Here is a 19,326-nt window from a genome sequence, read left to right as displayed (position 1 = left end):
ATTTACAAACTAACCATTCATACTTATTCAAACTAATGGCTGAGGCAGGCTAAATGCATGCCTGAACAGTTGAATGCTGCATGTTAGCTGTGCCTTCCGTTTGCAGACAGAGACAACATCTGTGGACATGGATGACTGTGATGAGAAAGTAATCCAAAATACTGACACACAATCCAATGTGAGTATTACTAGCATACCTGAAAATGTCCAGAGGTGATAAGTGAAATCAATGTAGGCTTTTGTTTTATTGTTATCTCACATCAAATCGTCATCTGAAGCCTTCCAATCATATATTATGGCAGGACAGAAGAAAAGGGACACTTGTACAATATACAGTCCTGGTCAAAATTATTGGCACCTCTGAATTTCAAGTACACAGTTCAGAATATCTTAAGAAATAAATGCAAATGAGCCATTTTTGTATAACCAGAACATTTTAATAAACCGTCCAAGGTTACTAAACAAAAACAAAACAAAACTCGTGAAATAATAGTGAAATAATACAAAAACAAAATGCACCCTAGACACAGTTATTGGCACCCTGACTCTCTTGTCTTTACCATTGTGAAAAGAAACTGGAAACAATCAGCCTGTTTTTATTCAGTAAAAGCATCCTTCATTGGTTAATTCATTGATGTCATGTGAGCACTGAAAATGAGGCACATGTGAGTTTTATTTGTTTTTTATTTTGTTAGAGGAACTAATTTAAAATCATCAAAAAGGTGCCAATAATTGTGTCATGGGTACATTTTGTGTTTGTATTATTTCACTATTATGCAAGTTTGTTTTTTTTTCTTCAGTTAACTTGGGCATTTTATTAAAATAATCTGGTTATACAAAATGGGTTTTTATTACTGCTTTTTTAATTTATTTATTTTGGAAGATATTTTTGTATTATGTACTTGAAATTCAGAGGACTGTAATACAAACCAATAACAACAGCACAAACTACAAACACACCTCAAACATTACCACAGGGTTGACGTTGTTGCAATGAAAAAAATTGGACAAGCTGACCAAAGGTAGTACTTATTGCAGGTCAATAGTGTTAGATTTGATCAAAGGGTTTTGTGGTTCCTGTTGTTATGTGCATTCCTTGTCCATTTCTGGCATGGCTGCTGATAATCTGATATGGCTTTCAGGATTGTAATGAAACAGTAAAACTGGCACATAAAAGACAATCTCTGTAGTGGACTATTGAGAAATGTTAATTGGGTGTGTCAGGTCGCACCAGTGCTGGTTGACAGTGCCAATATCATCAAAGCTTATTATTTTAGTGAATACTAGATTCACGTTCAAGTTTCCTGGCTGGCCACTGAATTGTTGCTGCATACCAGTCACGAAAAAGGGAATCAGCTTCACAAGCATTTTTTGCTACAGTTTAAATGTGCAGACAGCTGATAATTTCAGCTTTAAGTAAAATAGTTCTGTAACATTTATTTGATAAATAACTACTGAAGTGATTAAAAAAATCACTCAACATTTAAGAAAATCATTTAAATATCAAATAACTGCTTGTTACAGCTGGTTACGGAGTTTTTTTTTCTGTCATTAAGTAATTTTAAAACATCACCATGTCATAATAGTATAGAGTAGAGTATATGATTAATTCATTAATTCTTAAAATTTAATCATTACATCAGTTGATAATGCAAATAGTCATTAGGTCGTAGCACGAGAAACACGAGAAATTATTCATGTAAAAGTTATTTGGAAAAGTATAGGAGGCTCATGCAGCTTGTGTTGTTTTGTGCCAGTATTCGTCTCCCTGAATCTCCATAATGGAGGTGGAGGGGGCAAAGTTAGTGTAACCCAGAGAGTCACAATGGCCACATTTATAGGATATATATGTGACTTTTCCTTTAAGCTCAGATCCATTTTCACAAAATAAGACCCGGTTGCTCATGATTGCTGAGTTGTGGTCATGTGCGCTGATGTCCTCCAGAGGGAGGCATTTGTCTCCAGAAGGTTAGTCAGCAGTCTGTAAGGGCTCTGTTCATCACAGGTCCAAAGAGGAGTCCTAACTGTGCTTCTCGGAGTTCGTGTTCCCACTCCCTTTTCTTTTCTGCAAATGACTACTGGATAATAAAGAGAATAACGTTATATAGTGATATATAGCTTTAATCTTACAGTCGTCATGAATGAGGGAGTGTACAATCAGTGCTCTTAGAAGACCTTAGATTACTCTTAGCGACTCAGAAGGATCCAGCCTAACTGATTCACAACAAACTTGAACCACCCAAAAGGGTTATTGGGTGGAGCCATCTGAACAAATCTAAAACATCTTTTGAAATGTCTTCAAAGTTGGATATTTAAGCATGAAAATTATCGACAAATTAATGTAGAAGTATTTATTACAAGATAAAATTGTGTGTGTTTGTGTGTGTGGAGTGCATCTATGTTAAACCAGACATACATTTAGATGCTGCATTAAGCAGCTCTCTATCCTTTGTATCCATAACTCAATAACGTTAATTTGATTTTGAAGCCATGAACCTCAGTTGAGCAACAGTCATCTGTGGCTCACCTCAGATCAATATGGCATATGATTGTATTAGCTGGAAAAACACTGTCTGGCTCACGCTGGTTCACTTCACTCTTCTGTGGAGCACAAAGCCTCTGGTTCAGCTTCTTCACCCTTTACCTCTTTGTTCTCTGCGTTGTTGAATCATTGTCACCCTTATATTCTATTCTTCCAGGTCTAAGCTGTCTTTGTGGTCTTTCCCATCCTCTTTGTGTTTTTTCATGTCTTCAGTGTCTTCATCAGATGCTTCTGACAACAAATCATCTTTCATATATTTCTTTAGGGTTTGAAAAAATAGCAACAATGAAGAAAGACAGGGAAGTGAAAAGGGAAAAAAATGGCAGCAGAGAATGAATTAAACATTAAATCTGATACAGACAGAGTATTTGGTATTTGTTTTGATGTGAAAGTTTAGAAATTATTTAAAGCACTGAAATTTATCTAAGACAGTGAGAGCTAAGTTATATTTATTTATATTGCTATTTCTCAGCCATATCGCTCTTTCCAGCAGGCTTTAATGCAGCTGTGCTTTTTCTAGCTGATACGGCCGTTTCTCAGTCAGGGACTGTTATCAGACCACACACATGCATTTGTGCACACAAGCAAACACACACACATAAAGACACACAGTGTTATCAGCCTGAAGGCTTCAGATTACCCTACCTTGGCTACATTAGCACTAAAAGCCCAGCCTCTTATCTCAAATTGTTCATTAGGGGCTAATCTGCTGTGTGTGTGTGTGTGTGTGTGTGTGTGTGTGTGTGTCTGTCTGTGTGTGCGGTCTTAAAACACTAACATGGTCAGAGAGCATCATGTTATAGGGCAATGCTGATTCTGAAGCAAACGGATATAAAATAGGGACATTTGTGTTTTTTTTTTTCTTCTCTTCTCCTTTTTAGATTTTAAATAACGTCAAGGTCCATGTTTATCAAGTGTCTCAGAGTAGCAAATTGGCCCTAACCGACATTCTCAGAGTGGCAGAAATTTGGCACCACTTTAGGCACTTAACTTTGTCAACTTAGCAAGGACATCCGATCTTTGCCAACCTCCTGATTATAGCACTCAAATGAAGTAACAGAGGAAACAATTTGGAAGCCTCACAAATGTGAAATCATTTTTCAGACCTTAAAGCTCCTATAATATTTACTGTACATTCAATAATTTGCCTATCAGTAATCATTATTGTAAATGAAAAGATTTTACATAAATTGGTGGTTTTCTAGGATTACTAAGTGGCATTAATTGTTAATATTGGTACACCAAGCACAGACGAAGATGCATTTAAAAAGTGATCATTTTTGATAACTTCCAGCTGTGTAACTTTTGACCTTGCAATGCACTGCAGGGTGTATCGGCACACCGTGGCATCATTTGGGTGTGGTTACAGGTACAAAAGTGCAGACTTCTGGCCACACCCAACTGCACCCAGCCAACAGTGATCTTTGGTGTGGTCAGAGGTGAAACCCGCTTGAAACTTTCAACCAGAGAGGGCAGTGAAACACAGATTCACAGCTTGGTGTTAACTTACTCCTTGTAGCTGGTCAAACATCCAAAAATGATGATCTGTTTTGTATTTAGTTTTATCTTTCTCAATCAATGCATTGGATTGGATAGTTAGGATAAATAAATCTTTAAGTCTTCCAAATATAAAGAAAAATGTAAGTTGTCATTAATTTCATTTCACACTTCTCAGTGTAGCCGAACAATGATGTGTGTCGTACTTTCTAAAAGGAGAACTACTGTGGAACTCCTTGTTCAAAGTATGAGTACGAAGATTCTCCTCTATACTGAAGTAAGACTAACTTGTGATTAGCAGGGAGGGATTCTGATATGTTTCATAGGCTATTAGAGTTTGCGACTATCATTTTTAAGTTTACATGAGTGGTTTGTATTGGGATTAGTAAGGCATTCGCTAGAAATAGGGTGTGTAAGCCATGTTCCTGGTTATGCAGAGGCTCAGTAGGTTCCTTTTTAGTTACACACTTTGTAATTATGAACACACTGTGAGCTTGGGTTCCCACCAAGTACATTTGCTACTATTTTCCTCTGTTGCTGTTTTGACAGACTTCAGATTGTTTACCAAGGGGAAGGAGTAGAAATTGAGCAGGTGAGAAAGTCAGACAGAGTTTTCTGCTTTGAACATTATATTTTTGGTGAGGTGAGAAACATGCTCCTTTTTTAAAGATGGAAATCAATCCTTCACATCCAACTTTTTTTTTTTCTGTCAGCCTCCATCTGCCATTTACCCCACCCCCCTCTTGCTGTGCTTTTACCCATGTCAGTCACACAGTACAGTGAACAACTGTTAACCTGACAGTAAAGATTTCATCTAGTGTTTTATATTTTTATTTTTACTGCTGTAGGTTTAGGTTGTACAGTGTTAATGTCCTTATTTCATGTTTGTATTCAGTGTGGATTTATACATTTGTTTCTTTAATGTTGTTACAGTGTTTTTGTTGTAGTGTTTTTTATGAATCACAGACATACTAGGTGTTACCTTGGTTATAGCTAATATTGAGAACCAAACTTAAAACCCTGAAAAAGAGTAACGATAGATAAAGTGAGCAGGAATGTACAGCTGTCTGAATGTGTTTTTTTTGTGAATTTACTAGCTAGGAACACACTGAAGTTGGGTTGTCTCTCAAGGTCAAATGGCTTCTTTATGTACACATGATGGTTTAGTTTCTTCATCTTCACTAGATTAAAGACACAATGTGAACAAGCAAGATATACATAAAGTACACAAACATTTCCCTGCATATTATTGTCTGAATCTTCCTTTTATCCATTTCTTTGCTATAAACAGTGCTGTTAAACACTACTGTGATTCTGTTCTGTCTGTCCTCCACCCCTTTCCATGTTGGCCATCAACTGACACATGATATAACACAGCAGAAACTGATACAATAGTCACTATATGTTATAGATATAATGGGGATAGCATGTGGATATAAGGAAAGACATATGTAAAGGTTACATGATAATCCTAGTGGATATCTCCATGCTCAGAAGTACAGAAAGTACAAATGTTTTCTTGCAGTCCTTTGCTCTCTCTCAAGTCACCACTCTGTCTCTCTGACTTAAGTGCAGGGAAACAGGCTCCCCAATAAAATATTATTTTTCATGCTGCAAGAATCAAAATAACAACAGTCCAAACACATTGTCATATATTTTTTTAGAATGTGAAAAAAGCTGTAAAAAAGCCTACTGGACTTCTCTCCTCAAGGCTTTTTTTCAGAAGTTTTGTTCTTTTCCCATCCCTCCCCACTGTGAGATGTACTAACCTTGGGTCCAATTAATTCTAATGATCTGAACCTTATGTTCCTTTTTGCTTTGCTTTTATGCTGTATCCAGGCATTGTCTGAATGCATCAATTAATCTGCTTTTAAACACTTTTTCTTTTCTGAGATCATAGGGGGGTTTGATTCCCCCGTTGTGCCAAGGCTCTGTACCAAGCTGAGCCACAGGGAGGTTCAGATGTTCAGGAGCACTTTGGACTCTCTTTGATCAGATATTGAAAACCATTTCTTGTTCCAATGCTTTAGTCCGGAGCAGCCACCCTTTGTAAATTTGTTTGCACTTTCAACTTAGTCAAATAAATGTTGCGATAACTGTTGTGACTAAAGAATGGACTATACCTTCAGAAACGTATACATTTGATTGCGTGTATGTGCATGTGTGCATTTTTTAAATTTGCATACACTATAAATAATAGGAGTGAGGATCCCTCTGAGATCAGTTTCACAATCATCTAGATATGAAATAAATGCCAATATAGTCAGTTTTAACCCTCAAATCAATCCTTGAAATAAACACTGCCAGTGATATGACTCCTGCCAATGCTTTTGTTTGTGAATTAATAGGACATCCTACCATGTAACATTTTTCAATTGAATTTGGTCGAATGATTTTTCATCTGAATTCTTGGTTTCAAGACAAGTCCGTGTATATGCATATGTATAGGTATTTGTAAGCAGATTTTGTACCATTTTTAAACTTGTTTCAACACTCCTTCCGCAAATTTCATCAAGTCTTCTCCATATTTGGCACATAACATGTTGGATGAGCCCAGAATAGATTTGCTTTTCGATGATGACATAAAGTCAACTCTGCGTGATCCTTCAAAATTTGATGGCATTCAGTCATCAGCGTGATAAATGTATATGTCTATGACTCAGTGGATATGTGTCTGACTCACCTTAAATTGTTAGCAAAATATATTGTAAGCACTTCTACATTGAAACATTTGTTGAAATGTATGCATACATGCATATTTGTCATTCTGACTTTGCTCCCTGTTATTCTGGATGTTACCCACAGGGTCTGTCCACAGTGTCCAGAATCCCCAGTGTGGAAGATCGGCCCAGCACCTTGGGCCAGTCTCAGTCAGTCATGAATATGACCAAGATGTCTCCTAAGGCTGAAATCAAGAAGAGGAGGGCCCCAGCACCACCTGAGACCCCAACACCCATCATGGGACACACTAGCTTCGAGGGCTATCAGGTGAGAGGATAAAAGAGCTGAGCTGAGTTTGTTTGTATGTTAGTCACATTTAGATACATGAATTAAATGAGGCATGCCACTCACTGGAAAACAGTCCTTTCATGGATAATTCCAGTTATTTACATCATAACCAAAAACTGAGTAAGAAATTGTGTCACTTACTCCACTGTCAAACTTACAGTACATACATACAATCCGGTGGGGCACTGATTCATACCCGCAGGGCAAACACAAAATCTCACCATCTCAAACACATGTAAATACACGCAGAAATTATTAGATTATTTAATGAAGACATACTGCATACACACATAAATTCCAAAACTCCTTTGGAACAATGTATAATTGGAATTAATAATGATGACACAGCCCAGCATTTTCATTTTAGAAAAGGTCTCAGTTATGTAAAATATCCAAATCTCTCAGCTCTCTGGATGACCTGAAGTAGTACGTCTGAAAGCTGTAATCAGTTTGATGCAGCCTTTTCTTTGGGCATTTTGGCATGAGATTCAGCACCTCAAGGTCAGAGTGACCTGTCTCATCTACATTAGAGTACCAGCTCCCTGCAGTCTCATTATAGTGTTATGGCGGCATGCTGGGAAATGTTGTTAGGCAACCAACATCCTTCCTGTGATACTAAGTTTTGTTTATTTGGAGGAGCTAGTGTTCGTGAAGCGTGTTATCAAGAGGAAATTTTGTTCTCAGGACGGCATGGAGAATGGTGTTATCTTCTTAAGATTAATTAACCAAACTGAACTGAGCTGAAATACTGAGACAACACTGGGAGTAACAAGGGCAGCGACACGCACAATTTTTTTTCCTACCTGAGGTGAGCGAAGAGCCCGCCCTACAATGTCTCTGATTGGCTTGATTTGCTAGCTTTAAGCATGAGGAGTGGTGTTATGGTAAGGGTGAGAAGAAAATGCTAGAGCTAATCAGAGGTAGGGTAGGGGCGGGTTTTCGTGCGACACAGAACACAAGTTGGGAAGGTCATTTTAGGACTTGATGACTGGTCTAATAATAGATCCAACTTGCTCTTATGCCTTCTCTGAACTGTTATCCTGTCTGAACAGAAAGTGTCGTTTATATCCATGCACGTCCACACATTGCAAGGTCATACTGTGCTGCGGAACACCTCTCATGTTTCACCTCTTTTTTGTTGCTTATTGAGCAGAGAGATTGAGGACAGGCTGTTGATGTGTTCTGCTGGTTTTATCACCAGTTCAGCCAAGTGACAGAGTCTGAAGAAGTGGAAGTTCTGTGTTGATTTCATGTGCATTTTTAAACATTTAAGTCGTCAGCATATTGACTAATAGATAAATAAATGGATGGAAAGTTGAAATTATTGAATGATTGTTTGATATTGTTTGATAAGGAGGGTAGATTGGATTAATCAACGTCATCTCAGGACACAATGGAGGTGTGGGGTGTTTAAAGATTAACAGCATGTTTGGCCTGTGTTTGTTGTGCAGATCTGATTAAAAAGAATTTAGTTTTATGACAGTGAAGGGTGTCATAGCAGCCAGGTTTTATCGGGATAATTTCTCAGGGGCATTGGCATTAAAGAGCTCTGCATGACTTGGATTTAAGGAACAATTGCACATGTCAAATCAAATCACATCAAATCAGAATCCAAGTTCTACTTTCACATTTACATGACTGCTGGAAGTGGTATTTAGCTACAATAGAAAACGCTATAGTTTTTAAAATATAAGAGTTCAGTCAAAGGTTTTCCATGAGGGTGGGCTGGAGGTGGGCCAGCTCACTGGCAGAACTCACACACAATTGATCACTAAATTTGCATTTTTTTGTTGTTTTTGTATTTTTTATGTTTGTTGGATTTTGGCGACTTAGACCTGTCATTCACTAAAAACACTTTCTCAGTTCCGCAGCATGCTGGTATGTGTTACAATCTGCCCCACCGGTGATGCACAGTATTAGAATGTGCATGTGTGTTTGTGTGTATTTGAGAGAAAGGAGCATTAGGCACATCATAGCAGGTCATCTGAGGACAGCTTCCTATGATGACTCTCCTCATTATAGACCTCCCTCTGCGCTGAACAAGCTTAGGTGGTCAGCTAATTGTGGCTTACAAGACACAGTAATGGACAGTGACATGGTAATATGAGCTATAAAGATGATGAGATTGTTATAATGAAACTAAATGCTTCAAATAGCTTTTGGAGAGGCAGTGATCACTAAGGGCGGTCATTTGAATCATAGTAGGAATACTGTTAGATTAACATCAATTGACAATTTAGAATGGTCAGAATCTCTTTATAGTTGACTGTGAAAATACGGGTCAAATTGAGGGCCACATTTTAGGGCAAGATGAGAATCTGGCAATTATTTAGAACTTCTTATTTTAACACATGTATGCTACCATAATTTTTGCCACATATGACATAGCACTGTGTCACTGTCCTGGTCTGGATGAAACATAGCCATAATGTAAACTTGCGTAAATACTTGGCCAATGCAGTGTTCTCAGGTAGGTTCTTTTGAGTGCCCATTTACAGCATTATAGGTTATCATTCATCCATGGTAGTAATAAGATTTTTTAAACAATACAGATTGATGTCAGGGTGTTGTCGGGGTTCTGAAACGAGAATTTTAAAATCTCTGTTTAAGATCCTGTTTCATTGACAGTAATGAAAGAAGATCATTGACCTTTTCGATTTCTGAGGGACAGGTTGCTATATAAAGTACTGTAAATGGGAATAGAAAAAGGCATTAGAAAGAGTCATCTTCGACTTTAGGCGAATCAGATGTTTTCACATGCTGGAGTCGTCATGGAGTCAGAAGTTTGCAGTTATGTCTGCTCAGCTTAAAAATCAACAATTTTCAAGTCTGTCTTTATGAGAGCACCACTGAATTAAGTTATTTTTTGGAACATTGAGTTCAGAGAAACACAACCTTGTTTTTTAGGGTTTTTTTTTCCAGCAGTGATAGGAAATCTGTTATTGTGGTTTGGAAAGAAAGCCATGTCTACATTTCCTCTTGTGATAAAGGAGCTTTCTGCTTCACTTCTCAGTAACAGACGGTACTTCTTGAGTAAGTGCATTTTTGTTGTTGTGTGTGCAAGAAGAGGGAAAGATAAAGACAGAACTACTGAAGCAGAGGATGAGAGAGGATTAAGAGCAAATGAGAGAAACTGAGTCATGTAGAGAAACAGGAAGTCAAAGTAAGGTCATGCCAGGTCTTATAAGGGTTTTGATTTGTGTATTTAGGTTGTGTGACATTAACAGTTTATAAGCTTTTGGGTCATATTTCCAAAATGCACTGCAGCATGAAATCTGGTTGGCATGGCCTAAGCACCACCCTTACCTCGCAGAAGGGCACAGCAGGGTAAAAGTTTAATAGAGGACAAGCGGCATTAAGAGATATAGAGAGATAGGAGTCAGAGGGGAGAGGACAGATATTTCAGAATTTCACATCACATCTGTTTATTGAGACAAGTGAATCCTGATATGGGAATTAAAATGTGATGACTGTGTCTCAGGTGGAAGAACAAAAATGAACCATGACAGTAGAAACACAGTCACATCTGAATGAGATAAATTTTCTCAAGGGAAATCCAGTTGTCAGATCCGACAAAGAATTGCCTAGGACAGCTCTGATACTGTTTATGAGATTGCTGATAAGATCTCGCAGTACTGGGAGGGACAGAAGTATAGTTTTAGTAATTTCTCAGTGTGCTTTCCGTTTCGTCGAGACTACACATGTTTTGTGTCTGGGACAGCTGTCTGGACACGTGTGTGTGGATGTGTGTATGGATTGTATGTGTGCAATTGTGCGTGTGCGTTAAACGACATGACAGTCTGAGCTTTCTGCCAAAAAGAGTTTTTTATCTGTGGCTTGAATTAGTTTTGGTGCAAGCTGTAAGCCTACCTGTGTCTGTGTGGCTTCTTGATTGAATGAGCTGGCTATGTTTTTCCTCCTGATGATCTGTCACGCTGTGAAAATAAAGAGAAGGCAGCAGAGGGAGGCTTGTTTTTCGCAGCCATCCATCAGTCCTGTAATTGTCTATAACTGTAGCTAACTTTAATCTGCTCTAATGCACAGCTTTAGTTCAATCAGCCAGAGAAAACACAAGTTACCACTGGAACTGTGTTCGGTAATCTAGGGTTTCTGAAAGGGTCTGTATGACATTTCCCTCTTTATTTCTTTGCTTGGTTTTTCTTCTTTGCTATCCATCTATTTTTTTCTTCCCATTTTTTATTTCCTCTGGATATCATCTTTTCTTTTCCTGCACACCCACTGCTTTGTTTCCGTCACAACATTTTCTGACTGGTCACAGCTTCACCCAATGAATACATCCTACAGCTAACAACTTAAACAAAGAAGGTCAGCCATACTGTTGTTGGGTTTCATCCTGATCGCTGTTAGTCCCTGTTGTATTTGTGGTTAGAAAGGCTTCGCCTTTCTAACCACAGAGTCTGAGAAAACAAGAGAGTAAAACAAGAGGGGGTAAAAATAAGAAAAGCAGTGCAAATACAGAAAGAAAAAAATATAACCTGAGTGTTCCTGATGTGAGAGGTCAATAGAGGTTTGGAAAGATGTAGAAACAGATGTTTACCTGCAACATGTCTGTTGTATCTCTTCACATTTTCTCAAGGTGCAAAACAGGTTTTAGTGAATCAGTTTGGAGCAAAGAAAAGGGGAGACTTCTGCTGCCAAAGAAAACAGGCTATCTTGTCTCCTTGAATCCCTCATCCTCACCCTTCATCCTTCCTTTAGAGCTGCTGTTTGTTAATTCATGCAACAGTTGAAAATAGCAGGTGCTCTGGCTTTTGGGAGGCAATGTACATCTTACATGTGTCTTCAGACGGCCTTGATGTAAGTGACAAGGAGATGTGCTATAACACGTATTATATTCAGATCGTAGTTTGAGATTTGCAGGGTCAACTACACATGCATATACAGAAGCTAATTAAACAGTACAGCTAATCCTTTATTTTCATCTTCATTTACTCTTATGCCGTTATTGAATTTAACCTTTGTCATACACATGCCTATTAACAACACAATCACCATTTATATTAATGTACGACATGTCTTCGGTACTGTATGTCTGCTTGGTCTTGTGGTTGTGGTGCCTGAAGTGTACTCTAGGTAGGCACTACAAGCCTTCTATTCTAATGCACTGACCTTGAAGATTGTGAAAGTGCGAGTTAGGGGCCAGGAATAGGGGAACACGTCACCCTGCCATGCAGCCTGTGTAGGACAGGATTTATTTGCACTTGAAGCTGTCAAAACATCTTGTGTATGACACCAGCCAGGACAGATGGGACAGACGAATGAAGCGAATCTATGTTTGTGTCAGTCCTAAACGTTTGTGGCTGCATCTGAACCTGTGTCTGTTATGACTCCTCTAAACTATAGTAAATAGAAGTATAGAATCCGGATATATTGCAATTTTAATCGAGCCAATTATTGATCTGGTGTGGATTATAATTACTAAGCAATCAGGGAATGCCTTTGATTATGTATAAATATGTACCTATTTTTTGGCAAATAATAATAATAATCAGGGATGTCCCAATCACAATTTATGCCACTTTATGCCAATTTATGCCACTTATCCCAATTTGAGTATCCTATATATATATATATATATATATATATATATATATATATATATATATATATATATATATATATATATATATATATATATATATATATATATATAAAAAAAAAAACAGGCAAAATAAATATAAAAGAGGTACTATAGACATATATCTATATCTGTATATATAGAATTTCAGTAAAATCAGTAAAAGCACCATACTCCATTTTAAGGGACTCAGATTGGCAATGGGGCCACAAAAAAGTGATTTATAATTTGACTTTAATTGCTATAGATTTCAGGTTTATTTATTGTAGACAAATTATTCACTTTATTACTTCTACTAGCACTAGTATTAATTAATGATTCCTTTAACCCCTGACCTGAAACCTAATGTGTATATGAACATCCGTGTAAATGTAGGGAAAAGGTGAGGAAAACATTAAATTTCAGTGGGTCAGTAGGACAAAGTAGATGACAATGGAACTGGGTCAGCCATGTGTCTTCTTATCCTTAGCTAGCCTCTTCTACGCCCCTCCTTTTCACACACACACACCCACACATTGTTAAGACTTTTAACATAACACACTTTTCGTCATACATGCACAGCCCCATATGTTCATTATAACACACACAATAACTCTAACTCACGCTAACTGTCTTCCAGGATGTTTCTGACCTTGGTGCCCTCCCAGTGTTGAGCCAGTTCAGCTGCTATTATTATCTCTGACACACATATACATGCATATATGAATGTACTCATGCATGCTGACATGCACAGGCGCAGACACACACATATACAGTGTACACACACATACTCCATTTCACATTCCACATTAGCGCTGTAATGTTGCCCTGTTACAAAGCCCCTCACCCATCAAGAGTCCTTCAAAACAACTGATGAATGGTCACGCCACCAGGTTGAAGCCTCCATGGGTGGCCCTATCTGATCAACATGCTCCAACATGGGGCCCTTCGCCTCTCAAACCACAGAGGGGAAAATTTAATGGACACACCAGACTGTCCTGGCATGGCCTTCTATGCACTTTTTCATAACGGTGCATTCCCTTTAAAAATATACCCCTGTACATGAATTTCTCAATCGTTCTTTAATGAGCAAATACAAGACCAAATAAGAAGAGTAAAATTATAATGTGTTTAACCAAGGAAGCATGTTGATAGATTATGACAGCTTGTTCAGGAAGTACGTATTGCGGTTGGTGTGTTTTTCTGTCCCGACCAGTTGCGATCGGTGGGAGAGACTCGGCTTACATGTAAAATTGACCAAAAATGTAAGCACTTTCTGTGTTTCATTTTCTTCACTACCTTTTTGTTTTATTAGGCTAACTTATTAGTCAGCATAAGGAAACAATAAACAACACTACAGCTTCTGCCCCTCAATAACAGATTTAATCAGTCTTTAGTCCAAGCACCATTTATGAGACAAAAACACTGCAAAAAACAGAAAAGCTTTGAATAGCTGTAATCAAGTTCTTTATTTTGCTCTTGTTAGTGGAGTTACTGTAGAAAAAAACAAATTCACATTGGTATTGAAACAATGAAGTCCGATAAACAGATGGTGGATGATGACGTCCCTGCATCCTTTCTTAATTAATTGACTAGTGGTGACTTGTTGTTTATGTTTTTGTAGTATTAGTGTGCTAAGACAAAGATATTTGAAGTCCTCTCTTACTGAGACCTCATAGATATTTAATACACACAAATATGATACATGAATCACGTTCACGTGATAACGAAAAACTTATTAATGTTTATCCTAAATAAAATCTACATTACAAAAGTAGTAATGGAATGGAAAGACGTTTTTAGCTTCTCTGTGTATACGCATATATTCATTTTATCATTCAACCATCTTTAATTATTATGTTGTGTCTTTCAAAGTGTAATGTGAAAGAATGACTTTATAATAAACTCATCACTAACTTCCACAACTTTGCATTGATTTCATTTGGAATTGTTTCTGCTTGTGATTTGATGCAACATAAGTTGACTGTATTTAGGTGTTAGGACTTGAGAATCCACTCGATACTGTTCGTTAGTTTGTCATGATTTGACTTACAATGTCATGACACAAGGTAGACTTGAGAAATGAAAAGCTAAAGTGACCAGATTCTGCCTCTAGCTTGCAGCAATACATGCTCAGCTGTTGAAAAAACGTGATCTTTCCCCAACCACTGACCAAGATCTTCTTCCCTGATGATATACAACTATTCTCCACTGTGTAACATTAATTTGAAAACCTGTTGCAAATGAAAAATCAGTATGTACATATAAAATCAATACATAATCATATTACACAGTCGGCTTATCTTATTGTATATTGTGACCTTGAATGTGGTACAAGACAGCGTCTTGGTTCTTGGCTTCAGTCTCTTACAATATTAAGTACATGCTCCGTTCCCAGTCATGGCGCCAATAAGCCCATGAGAGCAGCACACATGTAACCCTGCAACCCTTAACAACCCCCTAATCCATACACCCAAGCTCAGTCTGACATATGAGATATACTGTTCCTTCTCATATGTGTGTGCACTCATGGGTATATGTGAGAGTGTATATGTGCTCATACAGTCACACAGAAAAGTGTGTGCGCATGTGCATGTGTGTTGAGGCCGCAGCTCTCTTCCTTTCATAGCAGGGCTTGGCTGCAGTCTTATGTTTCACTCTGCAGGGAACACACACACAAATATACTCGCACACATGCATGCACACACACCACGTACGCACACATACACACATCCATCTTCATAGGCAAGCCAGTCATCCATTTCAGCTTCAACTTTGGCCCACATCACTGGTAAGTCTGTATTCATGTATGTATGAATGCCAGAGAGGGAGAGAAGCGGGAGACCAGGAAGAGAAAGACAACCAGTTGGGGGGCCATTTGGATTTCCATAGCATGCCATGCAGTGAGTTCATTGAGTTCACATGTGTGAACCCAGTTTGCCTGCAGAAAGGCAAGGTGGCCTGATCACTGTCTTGTCCTGCTGCATGATGTAACGCTAGATGCAGCTTTGGGCATGTTCACTGTAGAATTTCAGAGTGAAGAAAACACGCCACAGCAGCACTTTTGAGTTCTTAGAAAAAAGGACATCTATACTGTTCAAACCTGCCCATAGAACTTTTAAATTGATTCTTAGAAAAGTGACTTTACAGAGAATAAAATCGCTTGCGCAAGAAGGTGAAGATGATCTCATTTCTCTAAGGATTAAAACAGATAATTTCCCACTTGTTAGTTGATCATATCTTTTATCCTATCTCCCATTCTCTCCGTCTTTCTTCCTTTGTCCTCTCCTGCATGCTTCTATATAAAAACATTCCCCCAACCAGACCAATTCCTTATGTTTGTTTTTCCATCACAGTCATTATAAAAACACATAAAACAATATTAATGTTATGAAAGATCAGTTGACCGAATGTCACTTCTTCATTTCACTTTACTTTGTCCTATCATTTACTTCTTGCCTAAGTGACTTAGGTTGTTCTCTGCCAGTAATAGTGTTTGAACTGAATTGAGTGTTGAAGATACAGGGACAACAGGACAAGACAGAGTTTCTAGATGTCTTGTTTTGTGCTTGCACCCACACGGAAGAAATTATATCTCTTTGCTAATAACTGAGCTTTCACTGGGCTGTCATTCCACCCCCTGAAGTGACCATATATTCAGTATTACAATAGTCGATGTCCCTATGAATAATTATGAGAAACACCACAGTAAAATGCACATATCAATATGAACTATCACAATAACACTGCGTCAAATTAACTGTATCAGTGCCAGTCATTGTATGTTGGAAGGAATGTTGGCACACACATGGATTTGAAGACTCAGATGCCTGCCAGACATCCACTTGATTTAATTAGTAGTAAACTCTACTTCAGTCCTGCTAGACAGAATTTACTGGCTATTTAATGGTTAGACCACACACACACACGCATACAGACACGCACAAGGTGCTCACATAAATTAACTTTGTACTGTCTCTCTCCTTTTCTTTCACTTATTTTCAATCAGATGGGTCTTGGCTCAGAAAGCCAGCAGAGGAAAAGAAAGGCTCCAGCCCCTCCTCCCACCCCAGCTTCCATCACCCCAGGCTCTGATGAAACTTCAACCTCTGCTGCTCCCACTCCTGATAGCCACGCTACTGAAACACCTACCCCAGCCTTCCGCACCAAGGTGGCACAGTCAATTCCAGTCTCTTCTAACATTGTTGTAATGCAAACAGTAAAACCAGTCCCCTTGAAAACAGCAGTACAACCTGCCACCCGAACTGCCAGCTCCCCAACCCCAAGCAGCAGCACCGCTGACAGCATAGCTGCCCAGGATTCCAGCTCTGAACTCAGCCACAGCCTTGATTACTCAGATGCTGACCTAGACCAGGCAAGTTCCCACTGCAGCACCCTCACCAGCAGCACAGCGAGTGGGTCTGTGCGGGTCCAACCTGCCACAAAAAGCTCCAGCAGCAGGATGGAGGAATCAGAGGAGTCTATCAGCATGGCTGCCAAATTAAATCAAGAGGTGTCCTCAGCCAGCAGCCCAAGGTTGGAGACTGAGTCGGCCCTCAACCTGAAACTGGATGAAGTTGAGAACAACAGACACAGCACAATGGGTAAATAACGGACATTCAACACAGCATGTACAAAAATCCAGCTCATGAAACAGAACAACAATCGATGCAACCAATTTAGGAAAAGAAAGTTTGAAATGTATTTTTAATACCCCTAAATTCATGCTTTATGAAAACACACTATTATTATTAAGTGTTTTTCCCTTGTTAGTGATGACAAAACCTATTTTGTTTGAGTAATTACCTAACATCTCTCAGTTGGCAGACTACTTCTTCACAAATTAAAGACAGAAAAACACCAACACTGGTAGACTTTTATATCCTTAAACAGCATATTAGCAACAGGAATAATAACAAATGGCAGCTAAAGGTATTTATAATAATAAAGCAAATACAGCACCACTGGCAATGAAACTGTAATGCAATCTACCTGTTGTTTTCATATATCATTATGCCATAAATCATTTTTTGTTCTAATATCTTACATCAGTTACCAACTGACAAATCACATTTTCAAACCAAAGTACACAAAACATTTATATTCATGAAAGAAAATGAACTTTGTGGTTGATCACGGAACTCTTGACAGTGATGGTAAACACCCTCTCTCTGTATGTAAAAAGGTGAGACAGTCAGAGGTTGCTTAAAAAGGTTTTCGGCCTGTTAGAAAATGACTGAAGGTCTGCCCTGGAGAACTGAGCTTTCACACTACAAACTTAAACTGTCAAGAATGTACGTCAAGAATGACGTACATAACCAGGTGAAAGACTCATCTGTGTGGGTGTGTGAGTGTGTGTGTGTATGTGTGTGTGTGTGTGTGTGTGTGTGTGTGCGCGCGCGCGCGTTTGCATGGCTAAATTATGGAACGAGTGGAGCTGGTTTTCATCATAGCTCATGAGACAATACAGTCCTTGTCTCTCACCCACACTTATCAATCCCTCACGTTCTTATCTTTCTCTCTTTCCCTCTGTCTTTTCTCTATCCCTCTCTTTATTTCTCTCTCTGTTTCTCTCGTATGCATGCAGCCCCTCACACAAACCCTCAAAGCTGGCAGATATAAAGTCAGACAGATCCATCACAGATTTAAACAGGCTCTACTTGAACTTTTGCTGGCCTCATATTGATCTTTATATAACCTAGAGCTTTCTCTGTAGCAAAGTGAGATTGCAGCAGAGGGCTGTCACGTCTGACAGGGGCAGAGATGAGAAAATTGCAGACCTCAGAAAAAGGGATGAGAAAGGTGAGAGTACCAGAATGAAGTTCAGAGAAAGGAGCATGGGAAGGTTTTGGCAGCGGGATGATGGGGTAGCAAGGTAGAAACAAGGGAACTACGGGGGTTTAAGGAGAGGACGATAATGGACAGGCAGATGAAAGCAAGAGAAAGGATGAAGTATGAGGAGGTTTATGCAGTAGACAGGATAGAACAGACAGCACGGGGATCATCAATAAATTTATATACCTAGCTACTTCTCTTTTTCTCTATCCTGACACTCTGCTGACAGTGCACCACCTTCTCTCTTCTCTTTGGCTTTGACTCTCCCTCTTTTCAGTATCGCTCCGTTCCCCTTTTCAATGTACTGAAAAGTATTCACTGAGTTAAAGTTTGTATTTGTACTAAAATAGTTTTATTCCCAAAGCCACATTCTTATAAAATTTGCCTTTTTGTCCTATAGACAACCTCAACATCAGCTTCTTAACTTTTCACATTGACTGAAAGATATATTTCACTGCAGCCTGACAAATGCACTTTGTTATATATGAACAGTACATATTTGGCAGTGAATGAATAGCTGGTATACATGTTAGGGCTAGACAGCTACACCCTGCACGTACAGTATAGGGTGGTGCCCTCATGCCTGTATAGGCAGAGACAAAATGTACACAGTACATTTATTAGGTTACAGTTAGTGTTTCATTTATATAGGTTTGACTTAGTCTTTAATTTATGTAGGTTTTATTTAGCCTTTCATTCAAGCAAAATTGATGTGAACTGTAAACTGTGTGTCATTTGCTCTGGGAAGCTTTGTGATAAAAATCACTAATTCTAAATAAACACAGGTGGAGCTGCAATAGTATAGTACAGCATTACTCTAGTATTTTTTTTAAATCTTGGTTTTACACTATTGCTTTTTGTAGTG

General features: G+C 38.5%; 1 protein-coding gene across 10 annotated transcripts in view; it reads left to right on the top strand.

Annotated features, from left to right (window-relative positions):
• cobl (cordon-bleu WH2 repeat protein) overlaps positions 1-19,326 on the top strand; it is a 58,687-nt gene that overhangs the window by 23,612 nt on the left and 15,749 nt on the right. For 9 of the 10 annotated variants that reach the window (XM_040117105.1, XM_040117097.1, XM_040117099.1 and 6 more), the window contains 3 exons: positions 107-178; positions 6,845-7,027; positions 16,636-17,230. In XM_040117105.1, coding sequence (XP_039973039.1) covers positions 107-178; positions 6,845-7,027; positions 16,636-17,230 — 850 coding nt within the window. The remainder of the gene's footprint in view (positions 1-106; positions 179-6,844; positions 7,028-16,635; positions 17,231-19,326) is intronic. The other variant, XM_040117104.1, reaches the window with a different exon arrangement.

This window comes from Xiphias gladius, chromosome 22, assembly GCF_016859285.1.
Source record: "Xiphias gladius isolate SHS-SW01 ecotype Sanya breed wild chromosome 22, ASM1685928v1, whole genome shotgun sequence".
Taxonomy (NCBI): domain Eukaryota; kingdom Metazoa; phylum Chordata; class Actinopteri; order Istiophoriformes; family Xiphiidae; genus Xiphias; species Xiphias gladius.
This window is presented reverse-complemented; position numbering and strand designations above follow the sequence as displayed.